Source organism: Thermobia domestica, chromosome 16, assembly GCF_964235325.1.
Source record: "Thermobia domestica chromosome 16, izTheDome1.hap1.1, whole genome shotgun sequence".
NCBI classification, from domain to species: Eukaryota; Metazoa; Arthropoda; class Insecta; order Zygentoma; family Lepismatidae; genus Thermobia; species Thermobia domestica.
In genome coordinates, this window is record NC_137469.1 from 78,160,281 (window position 1) to 78,177,772 (window position 17,492).

Here is a 17,492-nt window from a genome sequence, read left to right on the forward strand (position 1 = left end):
ATACGCTGACACATATACCAGCCTTTCGCTAGGTGTTCCGGTATCTCGAGAACATTGTTAGAAACATCTAAATGTCTGTTTTTAAAAAATGCTCAGTTTGTTCAAAAATCATATTTTCAAGGCGAAATTTATTTATTTATTTTTTATTTTTTAAAGTTAGTAGACAGCAGCCCTAGCGATAATGAAAACTCATTCTCAAATTATTGAGAATGGAATAGCCAATGAAGAATGCTGAAAGAAAAGATAGCCAATCAAGATGTCCGAAACAATTCCCAGGTACTTCCAAAATGGCTACTTTCATTACATGTATAACTTTTATTTACCTTGGATAGTACTAGTCACTAGCCTTGTTACCGACATGAAACCAGATGAATTGATAGTTTCATTTCAGCTTTATAATTCTCATGTTTCCTTGGTAGGAAGTGTTGGTGTTAACAGTGTATGGGTGGTTTATGCTTTGTAGCCCAATATTTTGCATTCTTTGATTTATTTTATTAGAGACATAACGAGAATGCCAAATAGAAAAGATTTTCAGTGATGCGTTCAGATTTTCCTTTTATAAAGGGATTTGAAAGAAAAAGTGGAATGTATCACTTACCACATGGTATTTTCTATTGCACATGGAGGCCGTTCGGACATGAATGACACTGTGGCCACGAAGAAACACAAAGTTCCACGTGGAGCTTCTACTCCCAATCGCAAACTGTTAACGTATTTTAAAAATACAGTAATATTAACAGTTAAACTGAAATTAGTTATCGAGGAAGAAGCCTTTACCTATCATTCAATGTTTTACAATCACACTTTGTTTGTTTTCGACTATACATTTTTTTTTCTAGGCCGAAATTTACTCGCACTAGAAAAAAAATGCACGCCAATCGTCTTAAATGTGTTACACATATGATACATGGGTAAGTGGCTATATGCTAAGGGGCTGCGGTCATGGCTACATGCCGGCTATTCGTTCAAAATGACAAAATCTAACATACGTTCCCGGAGCCACGATTGACTTTTCTTTATGCGCAGACGCAATATCTTGGTAGAAATGTTCTGGAATATGCACTAAATGTTACATTTACATTTCATAAACAACAAACTCACTACCTGTGGATGTAAGGGTAATAACAAAGCAAAAACTATGCAATACTGAAGTTTCTGCCCTTCCTGGGTACAGGTGAAGATTTTTGTTTCAGTAACTACGCAATAATTTATGGCTTCTACACTATTCTATACTAATTTGAAATGGAGTTCAAAATTGACGTGAAGATTTTTTTTTTTAAAAAAAAAGTAAACAGCAAAACACAGCTAACGTTTTCTACTTTTTCTTTCTTTCAATAATAAGGACGCACATTTATTATGGAAACAACATTAGATACATTACTATTTTTTATTAAAAAAAAAGAAAAAAGAAGCTGTTACCTATTTACAAATTATCTATAAAGGACGGTGAGATAATACCGAACATAATCGGAAATTTTGGCGCTGAGAGTTCAGAGATAAGATTTTTTTCAATTCCCGCTTCTTTTAATATACAGTTGTTGAGGGTATCGAAACAACGTAGCAACAATTCGAAACTTACAATGTGTTATCATCTGGGCACGTAATTAATTATTATGCATACCGTATTGAAAGTTTTTCTTTATTTTTTCTTTAATCAACAGCGGGTCTACGGTACACCGATTACAGCCAAAATATACTCTTTACCATGTAACAGCGTACACTCTAACTTTATAAGCATTATTTTAACACATTAATTTTCTCTTGATTTCAAATAGACTACAAACGACAATAATTGACATCCAAGTTTACGACCCTATTGTTGCCAATCTCGGGCAGTATCTTCGTTTATTATTTTTTTCCTCTATCAACAAATTCTATACAAGTAGGCCTCTCAAGACAATTCATGATACCTTCATGCCACGTATCAGCCTTTACAAAATATAAAATCCTCAATACAGTACCAGGAAACATTCAGAACATTCATGGTGCTCCACTTGCTTCTCACTACTAAGTCACGGAACACCACAGGCTTAGTTTAAAATTTATGAATATTTTAAAGCCATTTTGCTAATGAAGATTGACATGTATACAGTGACTTCACGTTTGTGATATAAGAGTTTATATATTTTCCCACAAAGGAATACTGTATATCTCCACATTAGTCTCAGATAATTTTCACATTACTCTGAAACTATTTAAACAGAAGAATAAATTTTGGTAGTATTATGAGTTAGATGTATACTATTTATCCAACATAAAATCGTATAATAATTGGACAGAATTTACAACGACTGGAGGGAAGGGATAATGGATCAAACTGCTCAAATTTGAAAATTCCAAATTTTATATTTTCGTCGCTTTTTTGCGTACTAAATGAAAAAACGTTACACCATCTTCACAATGAAGTATTATTTATTATTGAGCTGTGTTAATCCCAGTAAGAAAATTTTCGAAATTCTTGCAGTGTAAGGGAAAATGCTGCGGTCTCAAAAATGTTAAATAGCACTTAAATATTAGCTTTTGGTCTCTGTATTAGTAACACTATCCTGAGACTCATATACGTACTGCCTTGAACAATGACCCTACATCGTTTGATGATATAATCACGAGCAATAAGTTAAACTACTAACTTCTTGAAAATATTGTTTCAATCTTCAAAAATAACTTAAGACAACAAATATAAAAAATCGGTAGTCAGTAGCAAAGAATTTTTTTAAAATGTAAATTTAAAATATTCAAGGCAAAAGAACAACGTTAAAAAAATCTGAAAGTTTTGTAATGCAATTTTTTTAAAATGAAATATTTCTTATATTTCCCTTACCACTATCTCAACATCAGGACCCATGAGCTTTGACCATTTAGCTTGTACTGCAGCTTCTACGGTCGGTTTAAGAGGTCCTTCGTAATTGGTGTCAATCAAAAACTCTACGTCTTCAACCTCGACCTCCATGTTAGTCGCTTCAATCTGTTCCAGCGCAATGGAGTCAATTGTGGTTTGTGATTCTCCTTCAACTTCGATTTCGGTAGTTGAATCCTCTCCATCCTAAACAAAAGAAATGTGAAAATGTATAAACAATATGGCATCTTTTCTAATCAATGTTAGGAGTTTTCCTTTTTCTTTTCTTTACACATTCTCCCACACACGTTTAGTTTTATTCGGTATATCGCAAGCTATTGACTTCTGATGTACATTATTTATTTAAATGCAAAAAATAATTCGAATGTTGTTTTAATAGTCTTATTTCTTTATACCAACAGTACTTTTTACACATTCTACTTTTACTTATTCTTTGTACAGTCCGCAGCAAAACAAAAGACTTCGTCGTTTCACAATAAACATATATGCTCATGTCGCTTTTTATTTTTATTTATTTATTTATTTATTTTATTTTATCTATCTATTAAAATGCTACAGTACCAATTAAGACGACCGAGCTCTAACCTATAACTTTAGCTTTCAAACCTTTGATTTCCGGTTATTTGTGATTTCACGTTTATAACAAAGACAAATATTTTTAAAAGAGTGTACTTTAAATAAATTACTTAAAGAAATATTTTTTACAAAGTTTATCCTTTTAAATTATTGTTCAAAGGCATTTGCCTTTAATAAGCCTTCTCCTAAATAAATGCAAATGAATTGTGCTGCCATCTTTGGAGCTCTTTTAAACTACGTTTATATGTTTGTAGCCAATCCTTTCGACAATGAGATCTCGGAAACTACAGGCTCTAGAAAGATGAAGTTTTAACTGATCGATTGCACATTTTGCTTAGATTGTCCAGTTCTAACTCAATATTTAAAAAACATGGGCACTGTTTCTTTATTACATTTTTACGGGTACCAGAAGTATACACTTCCCGGTTATACACATAGTATCAGTGTTAAAAGTACCCTGCAAAATTATTATCAAATTATATTCTTACAAGACAGTTATAGATATGCGACAATCATTTTGGACATGAGCGTACCAATATTTATATTGTCCAAAAAATAGAATGATTAGGTCGTCCTGACGTACTATCTACAGTGTTATAGTTTTTGCAAAAATTCGCTTAGCTAAAATCTTCCTTTAGATCTTATTGACAATAGGTAGTAATTCCTCGGTAGCTATGCGAGTCTTTAATATTACCTTTTTTTTAAGATGGGAAACTCCTATGCCTCACGTATATGGTAGCTCTAGTCCATCCATTAACTTATTAAAGCATTTGGTCATTTTTGATGGAAGCTTTGTGAGAGAGGTAACCCTTCTACTACTTCAGACAAAGTCACTTTGGTAACTATTTTTCACTCACCGTACTAATTGGTACCCGTGGCAATGACGCTGCTGATGGTGAAGATGGAGTTGGTGGCTTAAGTTCACTATTTGCAATGGCTTGTTGTAATTGTTCGAATTTTGGGCCACGCAAGTATCGCTCCAATCGCAACCTTACAACTTGACCTGTACTTCTAAGAACTTCGACAGCTTGATGGTTCGTGTATCCCTGCAACGATCGCCCGTCGACCTAAAATAAACATACAAAAATTAATGTTACTATAAACTAATTACACAAATAGATCTATACGTTAAAACCGTACACTTAACACAACAGAATTAACAAAACAAACAAACAAACAAAAAAATCATGCCTATCTAATGGACAATCTAATTCTCTTAAAGTTATAGCTCAGGACCTGCTTCTGAGTCAGTTCAAACACGAGTAACTTTTGAGTGAAATACACAAAATCCCTAAAATCAAACTCAATTTCAAATATATACAGCAAATCAACTACAAATGAATATAGGTAAAACAAAAATTAATTTTACATACGTATTAGTTGGAATAAGTGAATCCCGAAGAGGAAATAGACGTGAATCACTAGCAGATATTAGAAGATTACTAGAAGATAATGAAAACGAAATCACAACATTAAACTTATGTTCTACACAAGCCCTACCGAAGAAAACAAAAGTCATTGTAAAATTCTCCTCCCAGCATCCATAACTAAAATATCCCAGTCTCCGTTCCCTACAAAAAACCAATGAATCTTTCTTGTCCAATACTCACCCCTAACCTGTAAGCAAAAATATTTTTCCGAACCCCCCTGAAGTTGTTTACCCAAGATTCCATCAAACTCCACACTGTCATTACAAGAACTGACTCCTTGAAATACCCCACAACTCCACTGAAGAAATTCCAGAGCCAGATGTAAAACCTATTCGATATTTGATACCAGTCTGACCCTCGAACAATTACAAACATAGCATATATTTTCTTCTATTCCGGAAATTGATATTCTTTTAATCTAAATTAATCCTTAAATGCAGATACTATCCAGTTTTCTATGTAAGTGGAACTTGTCTCACGATTTGTATCAACAATCACCGAAACTCCTAAAGCACTCAAATTTTTCATCTACCTTCCTAAGCATGATCCATCACAACAGGAAATTTGACCACACCTTCTATATTTATTACGTATGAAAAAAAAAAAAATTCTACAAAATTATTAAATAAAGTATATGAGAATAATGTAATAAAAAGTATTCTCGATTTCCTTCCATTAGGCTAATCCATTACCCTCAGACGGAAAGACAATTATGTTACCATCCTGTCTGCGAATAACTCTCCTCCTGTTAACCAGAATGTTATATTTGCCTGACCCATATTCACACACTCCATTCATTATATTTTTTACCTTCGCCAATTTTATTATTCACATTACTTTCACTCAGTCTTATCTCGCATTTTTTATTTACTAGATTTTCATATTTAATATTCATTATTCTCACTCTTTTGAATTACGTATTTTTTATTATGTAACTTTTTCATTAACCCGCTCTCCTACCAATTTTCCTGTCCCACTAGTTTTATCTTCTTCCACTGAACTTTCATCTACGTACAGTATGTTATACTATCACGTGACCCTGCATTTCAACATGGCGCTTAACCAGACGCTTCTCACTTCGCGCCGACATGCTCTGGCGAATACGGCCGACTTCTACCGACCACCGATCGGAAACAAATTATTTTGTTTTTGTCGTCAGACTACGCCAGACTAGTGGATGGTTTACAACTCATCGCAAGTATTGCGACTCCCATTTACAAGTTACAGCAAGTCGTTCTTCTGCTGGTATCATTTTCGAAAATTACTTTGCTTCTCTATGCGTCCTCAGATCTTCTGTAAGATGTGTCAAAATGTATCCTGTTCCATTCTGAAGTACTGAAAAAACTTCTGTAGCTGCTCAACCAACTTTGGTAATAGTGTGCGAAACTCACCATATTTCTCTCTTTCTTGAAAAATAGTATTTACATATTCGCTCCTATCTTTTTCTAAAAGTAATATTTTTAGTACAGGATTTTCTAATAGCAGCAATTCCTCGTTCATACTGTATCCCACAAGAAGACAGACTGAGGACGGACCGGTTGCAGTGTGACCAAGCAGTCGGCAGATGCGGTCGGCTGACCAGTCGGCCGTAATCACAAGAGTAAAAAATCGGATGTACTGTGACCGTAGGCTTACTTGTTGCACGCAGAGTTACGCCATATTGTCATTTTTGAGCTTTCTTTGCTCGTTTAGGTGGACAGCAATGTAATGAGTGCAAAAGTGCAAGTACGCTAACATTCGTCGCGTTTTATTGGTTCTATCTGGTTTTACTGGATTTTGCAAATGCCAACGCCCAACTTTGCATACACCCTATATGCAAGCACCATAAAATATGCCATAGACCCCATATTATTTGCATTTTTTTTTTTTAAACCGTGTTTCCTACACTGAAACCACTCCAAATTAATAAAATCGTCATCGGAAAAATGGTGCATTAAAAGGTTAAGAGTGACTCAAACGTGTTTATCCACTTCAAGATCCTATATTTGTAATTAGAGTGAGAGATTCGGCTGTCTGTATTCTGTTACGATGGCATAGCTTTTTCCTCATGGATCTTTGCATGTTTGCTTTTACTTTTTTCAAGTTCTTGTCCAGTATCACAGAGAAAAGGAACTTTAATTAAAGAACGTATTAATAGCCTTAACTGCTTGATATTTATTTCTTTGCATATTTATTTATGCATATATCAATGTTTTCCAGATATCAATTTACGATGTTACTGATGGTTGTCGAACATTATTGTTTTCTTTTTTTCAAATAATAATAATAATAATAATAATAATAATAATAATAATAATAATAATAATAATAATAATAATAATAATAATAATAATAATAATAATAATAATAAAAACTGGTCTTCTGAGACTGTTACCTTACAACGAACAGATTTAAGATGCTTGTTAGTTGCAATTATTTCTGAGAAGCTACAGATTACATTGATCTGCCGAAGAAGCTTTGTGCACAAAATCAAATACCCTACAGACTTGTCTAGTTAATGAGATTATCATCCGAACACCATGTGCAAAGGCCTCTGACGATTTTCAGAAAGTTATATTGCAGTTAAAAACTTAAAAGAGGTCTATAGACTTAGCTCAGTTTCTGAACTTTTGATGACCACCAAATACAGAGCTGTATCCATTACGAAAAATGATCTACTCATGGAGTCCTGGAAGAAGGCAGAATTCAACTGAGTGCAGTTTCATGAGTATTATCCCATAAAAAATGGATATTCTTTAGAGCACATGCACTGATAGCATCCCGCAGACAAAACTCTAGAAACGGAAATTTACATGCATACATGAAGTAATCTGAGACGCTTCTTGAACATTTTACCAGTTACGTTAATTTAATGTCTTAATACAAGAATATTAAGTATTTCACTTTGTCAATTATGTTGTTTTCACTTTTATTCTATTAGATGTATATATAAATAAAGATAAATGTGTACCTCGACTATCCGATCATTCACTTGGATCTTTCTACATACGTCTGCAGCACTACCTTCGCTTATACTCTTCACAAATATACCTGATAGTTCCTCTGCAAAATGAACATATATATCAATAAATAAGAAAATCAATATATCATCATTAATTATTCAACTGTAATTACTTAAATTAAAAACAAACTTTTGAACATGAACAACAAGGATGATTTATTCACATTTGGAAATAAATTACGCGTTTTTACGCGAGACTTTCGTACTTTGCTATACAATAATTATGTCTATTTTCGTACAAGTTCCAGAATAAATTTGCTAATCCAAATTTTAAACAACATAATAAAAATTGTGCGGGGTTTCGTGAAAATGTGCACTTTGTTTAAAGCCTATTAGAGAGTAACCAAACCACTAAAATGTAACGACTATAATTAATAAAAAAAAAGTCAATTGTCAACAAAGGTAAGTTTGAATCCGTTGATATTTCGCATTCCTTAATTTACTCAATTCAACTGAAGAGAATATTTTATAACAATTTGTCATAAAACTTTTCAGACTGTTCTACATCGCAAAAAACAGTGTGGAGTATTATATTTTTATACAAGACAAACATTGATGTTAATCTTATACCTCAGTCAAAAGACAGCAAAAATACGATTGCGCAAGTATTGTATCTGTGTGTTTTAACAATTTATCTTGAAGTTTCATAATCATTTCGAAGTACGATTGATGTTTGTTACATTAAAGAGCACGGTACATACAATATTAAGCGACTGAATTTCTGTACACTGCGGCTCTTCGGAATACATTAAACAATTTGCTATTGTTACATTGCCCATAAACAGAAACAGTTTTTCCCCACACGGAAAGAAATGTGATGGAATCAATGGTCCTGCAGAAACAACTTCCGAAAGTCGTAAGTATTCGTATACAGCCATTCTCTCACCTACCACTAGAGCGACCTGCCACGTCCTTGGCTCTCATTGCTATTAGATGTCCCTTTCCCAAGAAAATTGGTTATTTGGATTGGTGAGTATTCCTTTCGGCACCGAGACTGCATGAGACGTTAGTTTATAGTTTGAGTTGGAATCCGTAACCAGAATAATGCGTTCATATTTCAAGTTTCTCCCATCCCATCCCACCCGGCCCCTGCGCTGAAGTCGCGCGTCCTACCCACTATACAAGTGGGGAAGAAGAGCATATTTTGACGCTATACATCTGCAAGTTGGGAATGACTGTTAAACAAAATAGGGAAAGAAGGAGAATACTCAAAATACATCAGAGAAAAACAGCCTAGTTTGAAAAAAATATAAAAACTAATGAATTATATTCTCGAATGACTATTGTATTCTGGAATGTAGTATTTTTAATCAGGCACGTTCTAATGGATTAATACGCTTTATACATACATGTAACTGGACATTGTCTGATTAGCGCATCGGCTTCCAATACCCAGTATCTGGCCTTCTGAACCAGTTTGCTACTCTTTTATGCAACTAACTTAGAATATTATGTCAACACCGGAGTATTACTGGAAACAACTAAGATCACACGCACCAAAGGTTCTGCACCATTCGGCTACAATGGAGCACTAACTCACGCGCATTATTAAAATATGTTCATCAAAACGAAAAGGTTGGTACGTATCTCTAATACATGGAAAATGCCAGTTGTTAGAGATAAATGAAGCACGGAAAAAATTGTTTCAACAGAGATACGTTCTCTGAGTTACTAAATTATCCAAGTTCTTCAGTTCACTTGTTGTATGTTGAAGCTGAGCGTACCTTTTCATCAACAACACTAGATGAAACGTGAACCTACAATTTAAAGCGGAAGCCGAACCGCCATAATGCATTCAATGCTCTCCAACCGGGAATCCAACCCTAAATGTGTGTATCAAAAGAACGCGTGTGCTAGCCACCAGACCAGCGGAGATTCAGTTCACTTGTTGAGTTGATCATGTAAGATACTTTGGTTTAGTTTTCTAGCTGAGAAGTTGATTTTAACGTGATTAATGAATATGCATAGAAAAACCATAATCTGGTAGCAGTTATTATACGACAACAGGATATTTGCATGTAAACAGATCTACAAATAAAAAGATTATGAAGGATATGTATATATGTATATTCGTTCCCAAGAACTATTGAATAACTTTGGTCATAATGGTACCACGAATGCAGTAGAATATTATTTGGTATATGAAGTAATGCGCATGAAATTTAAATATTTCATATTCGAATACTGAAAACAAATAATTTTAACTACACTAAATTATGCAGTACATATTATATTATCATTAATTAAACATAAAAACATCGTTTCATTTTTTCAATTAGTTATCAACGTAAAACCAAGTTTATCAATTTAGATTATTCATAATTTACCTTTTTCACATACGTATCCTGCAATTGTTATTCCCAAGCCATGAGCATCTTTCTTTAATTCTACTTCGAATGTTTCCATTTCAGGCAATTTCGCTTCTAAAGACATCATATCCATGGTGAGCACAGGAAGAGAAGGGACTGTCGTCGCCAGGGGCGGCGGTGGTGGAGCTGCAGCTATGGGCATTGGATTTGTAACAACATCTACCACCAAACTGGGTTGAGGCTATATAAAGAAAATTATAACTTCCTTTATTCTCTTGATACATTTTAATACAACAGTGTATACAAATAAATTATTATTTTAATTTTACACCCCACATTTATGCACCGACGCTACGGGAGACGGTGATGGAAACAGTGGGAGTAAACGGGAACAGCCCGAGAACATTGTCACATATTCTGTTTATCTACCACAAAGTCCACTTGTTGCGGGCTGGGATTGAACCAGGAAGCACCCTGACCAGAAGTAAAAAATATTAAATGCTAAATAGTACAGTAAATGCTCAAGCTGGATACCTGAGATTTTCTTTTTGAAAAATACCCGCACTTCCGCTGCTGTCTTAGACAGATACACTTGCTTTACGTAATAAATTACCCATAGGCATTTCTTCGGTTACAGTGAGACATTTACCTTAGCAGTGTGTTCAATTGCAGGGATTTTGCTTCAACTGCAGATTTATTATCTTGAGGATGTATACACGTTAACTGTAAACAAACTTGCACCTTCCGATACATGGAATAATAGTGGCTATACTTAAATACGAACGAAAATAAAATACATTTTTTATGTCAACTGTTTATACTTCTTCCAAATCAAATCATGAATGTCAATAATCTGCCTTTGTAGACATAATCGGCCGAAAACAACCTAAACAGTCCTGTTCCTTTTCTTATCTTCAAATATTCAGTTTCCAAATTTCCTCTATATAATCCTATTACATCCCCACTAAGACATGCTTTCATGACGCCCTCAGCCCTTCGTTATGGGATCATCTGCATATTTGTATCTCCGCTATTGATACTAATATGATAACCTTGTTTGTCGATTTATATATAGAAGAGAGAATATATACATATATATATATATATATATATATATGAAACTTGTACCCTGCCACTGTACATGGAATGTAATACAGCAACCAATTTTCAGAAGAAAGAATACAATTATGAGAATTCGAATTGACATCCATCATCGCTACATTTTCCTTCTGAAAATAAAAGCGTATCACTAAATATTAATCGCCTAATCATTATATCACGAATAAACGATTCTCTCCCCGAAATATTGATGTATCAGTAACAGCGGATCCATTTATGTATGTATGTGGCAGGAAGAGACAAATCTATTTGAAAAAACTGGATGAACAACCCGCAACATGGTATGGTTTGTGCTACTTGATACTGTGTCACACGATAAGTTGCTTGCAGTTTCGACCGCCTGTTCCGTTCAATAAGAACAGATTCTGCTTGAAATTTTGTTACAATAGTTCTGACATCTATGATCGAAAGTAAAAATTTACTACTGATATATTTTACAAGTTTCTATTGAAATTGCAAATTTAATCTGCGATTTGATATGAAATGAAAGTCCCTAATACAACAATCTTTGATCTTAAGAATTTAACATACAAATTTTATGCAGAAAAAAAATTCCTATTTCACCTGTCCCAGGATCGAATTAGCAATGCCTTGTAAGACATACATCTAAACGAAAGCCCTTAACACAAAACATAAAGAACTTACATGCAATTCTATTTCTGTTTGCGTGAGGCCACCATCCTGCTGGTTAAAAACAAAATGATTGTCATAGCTATCCATCACAGAGGGATGAGGGTTGAATGTTTCTGCGTAACCATTCTGTAGTAGATGTCGTTCTAACTCATCAGGATCGCCCAGAATTTTGGTCGGCACAATAGGAGCATGACTACCTAAAGCCTGTCAACAAATAAATAAATTTATTACTGAACATTTTAAGAGTCCCTAATTTTCTAATTACCAGCGCAGAAAGCATGAAGTATTTTGCTGAATTTTCTATGATATTACTTCTTAAGGCTAGGCAATTTACTGTATGAATTCATTAATCTCTATCAAATGTATAGTGCGTATCTGTCAATCATAATGTATCACTATGTCACTATTAAAACACAATGTATCCTATTTTTGCCAATTTTTTAAAAGCAAATAAAGAACGCCTTCACCGTGTTGGTTATTAACAGAGCTACAATCATGTTTTATAGAATCATCTCTACTTCACACATTTGATGACGAAAAAATATGTACGGAAAATTTGAGGTGTGCAAAAGTACTTACAAAATCAAAGATACTGTATTGCCAACTGAAATTGTGAGGAAATGGACTGCATAGCAAAGTAAATGAAATACTATTCAAATTGGATATAAAGGTTTACAGAAGTTATATCTAAATTGCAGTAACGGTTCAAGTATTTAGTACGAATGATATTGGCAGCTTATTAAAAATATGAAAGAAGTTACACCTTACAGAAAAACAAAAAAATGAACTTTTGTGCTATGAAAACAGTATTATTATATTTTACAAAATCAAATCTGAAACAACAACGTCTGCTATAGCCAAACCAATGTTGCAATATGTTGGATATTGTTATAATCCTGAAGAACGATGTGTGTTCAATATACAAGTAGCTTCCCAACTAATAATGATTGCTTTTTGTTTTTTCAGAAGTTTCAAGCGAGGAAGTCGGTGTTATAATGGATTTGACCAGAGGTAATTTTCACGCAATGATTTATGACTTTCGACAGGGTTTAATGCAACAACAATGTGTCAGTTAAATGAGTGCTAGTTTGGTCTTGAAGCCTCATCTAAAACGACCATTTATAGTTAATTTCAGGAATTTACGATTGGACACGACAGCCTCAGTAACGAAATTCGTGAGGTTACCAAGGTTCGTACTTTTATACAAGGTTCCTCATCTATTGTGCATATACATATGTAATGTGTGAGTAGGAAGAGAATACCAAAAGCAAAACGAATTTATTTTATAAAGACTCCCGGGTAAGGGAAAAAAAAAAAAAATCCGAGAAATAAAATCCATACTTAAAATTCCCTAATTATTTTTTTAAAAATATATTATATAAAAGCTTTCTAAATATCTGTAAAGCTTTTCATGAAAGTGTCTGACTTTTCCATGACTTTTTACGAGTAAGCTGAATTTCCTGACTTGCTCCAGGTCGGTGGGAACCCTGTGTCATGATCATCGTGTAGCCCAGATGCCAATCTATACTACTCTTCTAATGAGATTTGATGAACAAGTGTTCAAGATGTCTCTCAAGACTACGGATGAGGTCAGGATCACCGTAACTAATCAGTGTATCAGTATTAATGAGGCTTAGTGTGCTGATACGTGTTTTTCACAGTGTAAGTATGCATATATTCGTCAGGTGACACAGGAATACGGTAGACGCATGGAGCATGTACTGAACCTAAATGCAATGATACATGACAAAGAAATTATTATTTTTAGTTACTGCAATCGTACATAAAAAGAGAGATGTTCGACCTGAAACACACTGTATTTTAAATGGTTGTAAAGTACTCCAATACCGGATTTTTATAATGCATAAAATCGAAGTAAATTAAATATTTGGCAAATGTTAATACCTGATAATCTGGTGAGGTAGGCTCCACAGGTCGAGCAACCACCAATCGCACATGGCTCCCCGATTGCCGAAGAACTGCTGCTACCTGTTCCGATCCCATACCTCGTAGATTGACGTCTCCAATCTGGAGGATGTGATCACCACTTTGTAATCTACTATCCTGTAAAATACAACGTAAGTCATAACAAAGAACATTTAATTGGCAATACAACTAGATACTAGGTTTTCTCTAAAACACGAAACAATAAACAGAAAGAACAGAACCAAGTATTTTTTGTGCTAGACCACCTACTCAAAATCTGTTCTCGAAACAATAAAATTTCAATTTGAAAATTCTCTTATCTGTCTCATTTACTAGAGGGTTGGATTATAGTCTAAGAGCACATTTACATTCAATTATCGCGTTTAATTTCGTGTTTGTACAAATTGAAACTTGCAAATTTCCGAATTATTGCATGGTAAAATTGTGAAATGTACTTCGGCGTAATATCGTCTTGATGGGGGCTACGGTGGTTCAGTGATAGAATACTCATCTTTAGTGCGTGAGGTCCTTGGTTTGATACCAGCCTGTGTCAAGTGGGCCTTGTGCTGGACAAACATCCTATGCGTGGATTGCCTTGGGGTTCTCCTGATTCCTCTCACCTTTTTCATTGCACCATTTCATTCCTTATCACCATCACCGTCTCTCATAGCCTAAGCGCATAATCGTGGGATGTTAAATTAGAAATTTTATTTCGTTTTATTATCGTCTTGATCAGAGTATAGTTCCAAGCTTCTTTTCCTTCTTTCGAAGAAACAATTTTTACGATGACTATTCACTGAATTAAGGCGGCGTAGTATAATTAGCTTTTACATAAGATGAATTTAAAACAAACTAACTCCATATTCCAAGTCTTGTTGTGACATCCAATCTCTTAGCATCAGCTTCATCGCACAGCTATTATACACTATCACAACAAAGTACATACGAATGAAATATTAAAACTATTACCAAGAGTTTTACTTTCCATGCAAGTGTATGAGTACAGTCCCCACTTCATAGCACTCTCTCATTCATCATTTAAATCATAGAGGGCCAGATAGAGTCAAGTTCGACCCTTGCTTTTCTTTTTATTTCGTTAAGTTTGTTTTACATTAATTACGGAATCATATCACTCTTACCAATGTCAATTATACTGACATCAATGTTGTTAATTTGAAAAGAAACATGAATTTTCATTCAAAAATTAACTAATTTAAAACAAAATGTACTTCAGCTTTTCTCTTACGCAATGTTTAGCATGACCTCCAATCCTTGTTATTGAGTTGTTCATAGCGATGATCACGAAATGTAATTCACAGCATACACTTCGAGGACTACTGGTCATTTTGTCTTGTGAAATGGAACTTCACAGTCACATGGTATTATTATTAATAATAATTCAAATTTATACTTTCATATTATATACGCATAAAAGGTACTGTATATTAAAACTGAGCAAAACATGTACATTTTTTCTTCATTTTTTTGGGTGCAATTGTTTAAATTAAGTAAGTACTTATACACATCAAATTACTCGAATACGTATATTTTGCGAAAAACATGTATTGTTGTGTATTTGATATACTTCTTTACACATGTCACGATATAGCTATGATATTCGGTTATATATTTAAGAGGTTAGTAACAGACATTGAACACGGAGCTAAGGAACATACCCTATCTGCAACGCCTCCTGGAAGAATGGTTTTAACAACAACACCAGTGCTACGACCACCAATAATTCCAAATCCCAAGCCTGATCCATCGTTGATAAGGTCTATAACTTCAACTTGTGCCCACTCAGTATTTAGCTGAAAATACAATATGTTTTATGAACTCAATTGTCTTATAGTATTATTATTGCAAGTTATAAAAATTGCTGTGTTCGTGATCTAATCAATTAATCTGTATACTAAATATATATACATATACATATATATATATATATATATATATATATATATATATATATATATATATATATATATATATATATATATATATATATGTATATGTATATATATTTCAACTGCTGCGGGACTCTACAATTATATTTACAGTACTACGAAACAATTTTCTTGAATCACCTCTATCGAGGCAGAACTGCACCTTTAAAGTATCAGGTAAAATGATAATTTCAGGAAAAAGTAAGTACGACATAAGATTCAATCAACATAAGATTCAAGCTAAGTTTTGAGCTTATATTTTCTATCAATTTGGAATAACATTGTTATTCCTTAGTTCTAGAGAAAGGAATAACAATGTTCTATTCTTACATTCAGGGGCGTCATTACAGACTTCGCTTGAGAGGGGTCAAGAGCACCACAGACTTCGGACTCTCACGTTTTGTACTAATATATTAGTAGACAATCGATTAAAGTATATGTATTCCTCAAACTCTTGGGGTGGACAATTGCCCCCTCCTGCCCCCTAAATCATGCCCCTGCTTACATTTACTATCTTTACCTCCAATGTCTTCTTCAGGGGCACGGTGGTTCAGGGTAGAGTGCTCACCTCTGGATCAAGGAGACCCTGGTTCGACCTCAGGCCATATAAGTTTGTGGTGAACAACATTGTCAGTGGGTTTTCTCGGAGTTTTCTTCTCTGTTCCCACATTCCCATTCTACCAATTATTTAATAACAATTCCCTTTCATTAATCATCCGTCCCCTTTAGCCTACCGTGGGACATGAAACTAGGTATTTCATTTCATTTCACTTTTTGAATATTTATTGGCAATACAACTAGATGTTAGATCTATTTAGAAATACGAAACAATGAATGAAAAGAAAACATAACAAACTATTCTTTGTGCTAAACTCCTCAACCTCCCTACCACTATAAATGAAGACCCTTCTTTTAATCCTTCGTCGGAAAACAGACACAATTCTTGACTTGGTTTTCAGGGAGGAGGACTTTGGACGAAAGTATACACAAATATGCTTTTCACCTAAGCAAAACTTTCTCATCTAAAATATACACCACTATTGGATGATTGGTTACATAAACTGCTAATAGATGGCTGGTAAGCTAACTAAATTTAATTTGGATGTCGAATGCGTCTTTTTTCTTTCCTTTTTCCTTAAGTTCAGAGGCATGAATTTTCAGACCTTTTGTATAAATTACAAAAACACTGATTTCCTTGTGTTTTGCACTTCAGACAAAATGTCTTATAATGAAAACCATCTAACAAAATGATTATACAGTCAGCACAAACAAAGGATAAATTCCAGTGCTCAATATTGAAAGCTATGTTATCTGCCTATGTTCCACTCTTTTGCTAGTTCGCATTTGATGAAAAAGAAGAAATAAACAGACAACGGCACAAATCGATTGGAATGAAGGGCCTTTGTGGATTCTTGCTGCTGTTGATCTCTCGAGTACGTAAACGAATTCATGTCAATTAAGCACTATAGAATCAAACAACAAAATACTCGTTAACGTTTATCCAGAGTTTGCTTTTGTAGTGTTTATCGTTTACCTTTCATCTCTCAGTTGCATTTTTTCTTCCTTTTACTAATTACAATACCTACTACAGAGTCATAAACAATACAAGAGCTCAACTCTTCAATCGCAATTTTTTCTTTCTTTTCTATTTTGTTCAACCGTTCCACAATTCAAATAGCCTCAATTGTCATCTTA

At 34.0% G+C, this 17,492-nt stretch overlaps 1 protein-coding gene across 9 annotated transcripts in view; it reads right to left on the reverse strand.

Moving 5' to 3' along the window:
- LOC145673181 (multiple PDZ domain protein-like) overlaps nt 1-17,492 on the reverse strand; it is an 817,414-nt gene that overhangs the window by 527,092 nt on the left and 272,830 nt on the right. For all 9 annotated transcript variants that reach the window (XM_081742643.1, XM_081742640.1, XM_081742641.1 and 6 more), the window contains 7 exons: nt 15,528-15,662; nt 13,831-13,989; nt 11,938-12,129; nt 10,192-10,414; nt 7,814-7,905; nt 4,291-4,500; nt 2,822-3,043 (listed from right to left, as the gene is read on the reverse strand). In XM_081742643.1, coding sequence (XP_081598769.1) covers nt 2,822-3,043; nt 4,291-4,500; nt 7,814-7,905; nt 10,192-10,414; nt 11,938-12,129; nt 13,831-13,989; nt 15,528-15,662 — 1,233 coding nt within the window. The remainder of the gene's footprint in view (nt 1-2,821; nt 3,044-4,290; nt 4,501-7,813; nt 7,906-10,191; nt 10,415-11,937; nt 12,130-13,830; nt 13,990-15,527; nt 15,663-17,492) is intronic.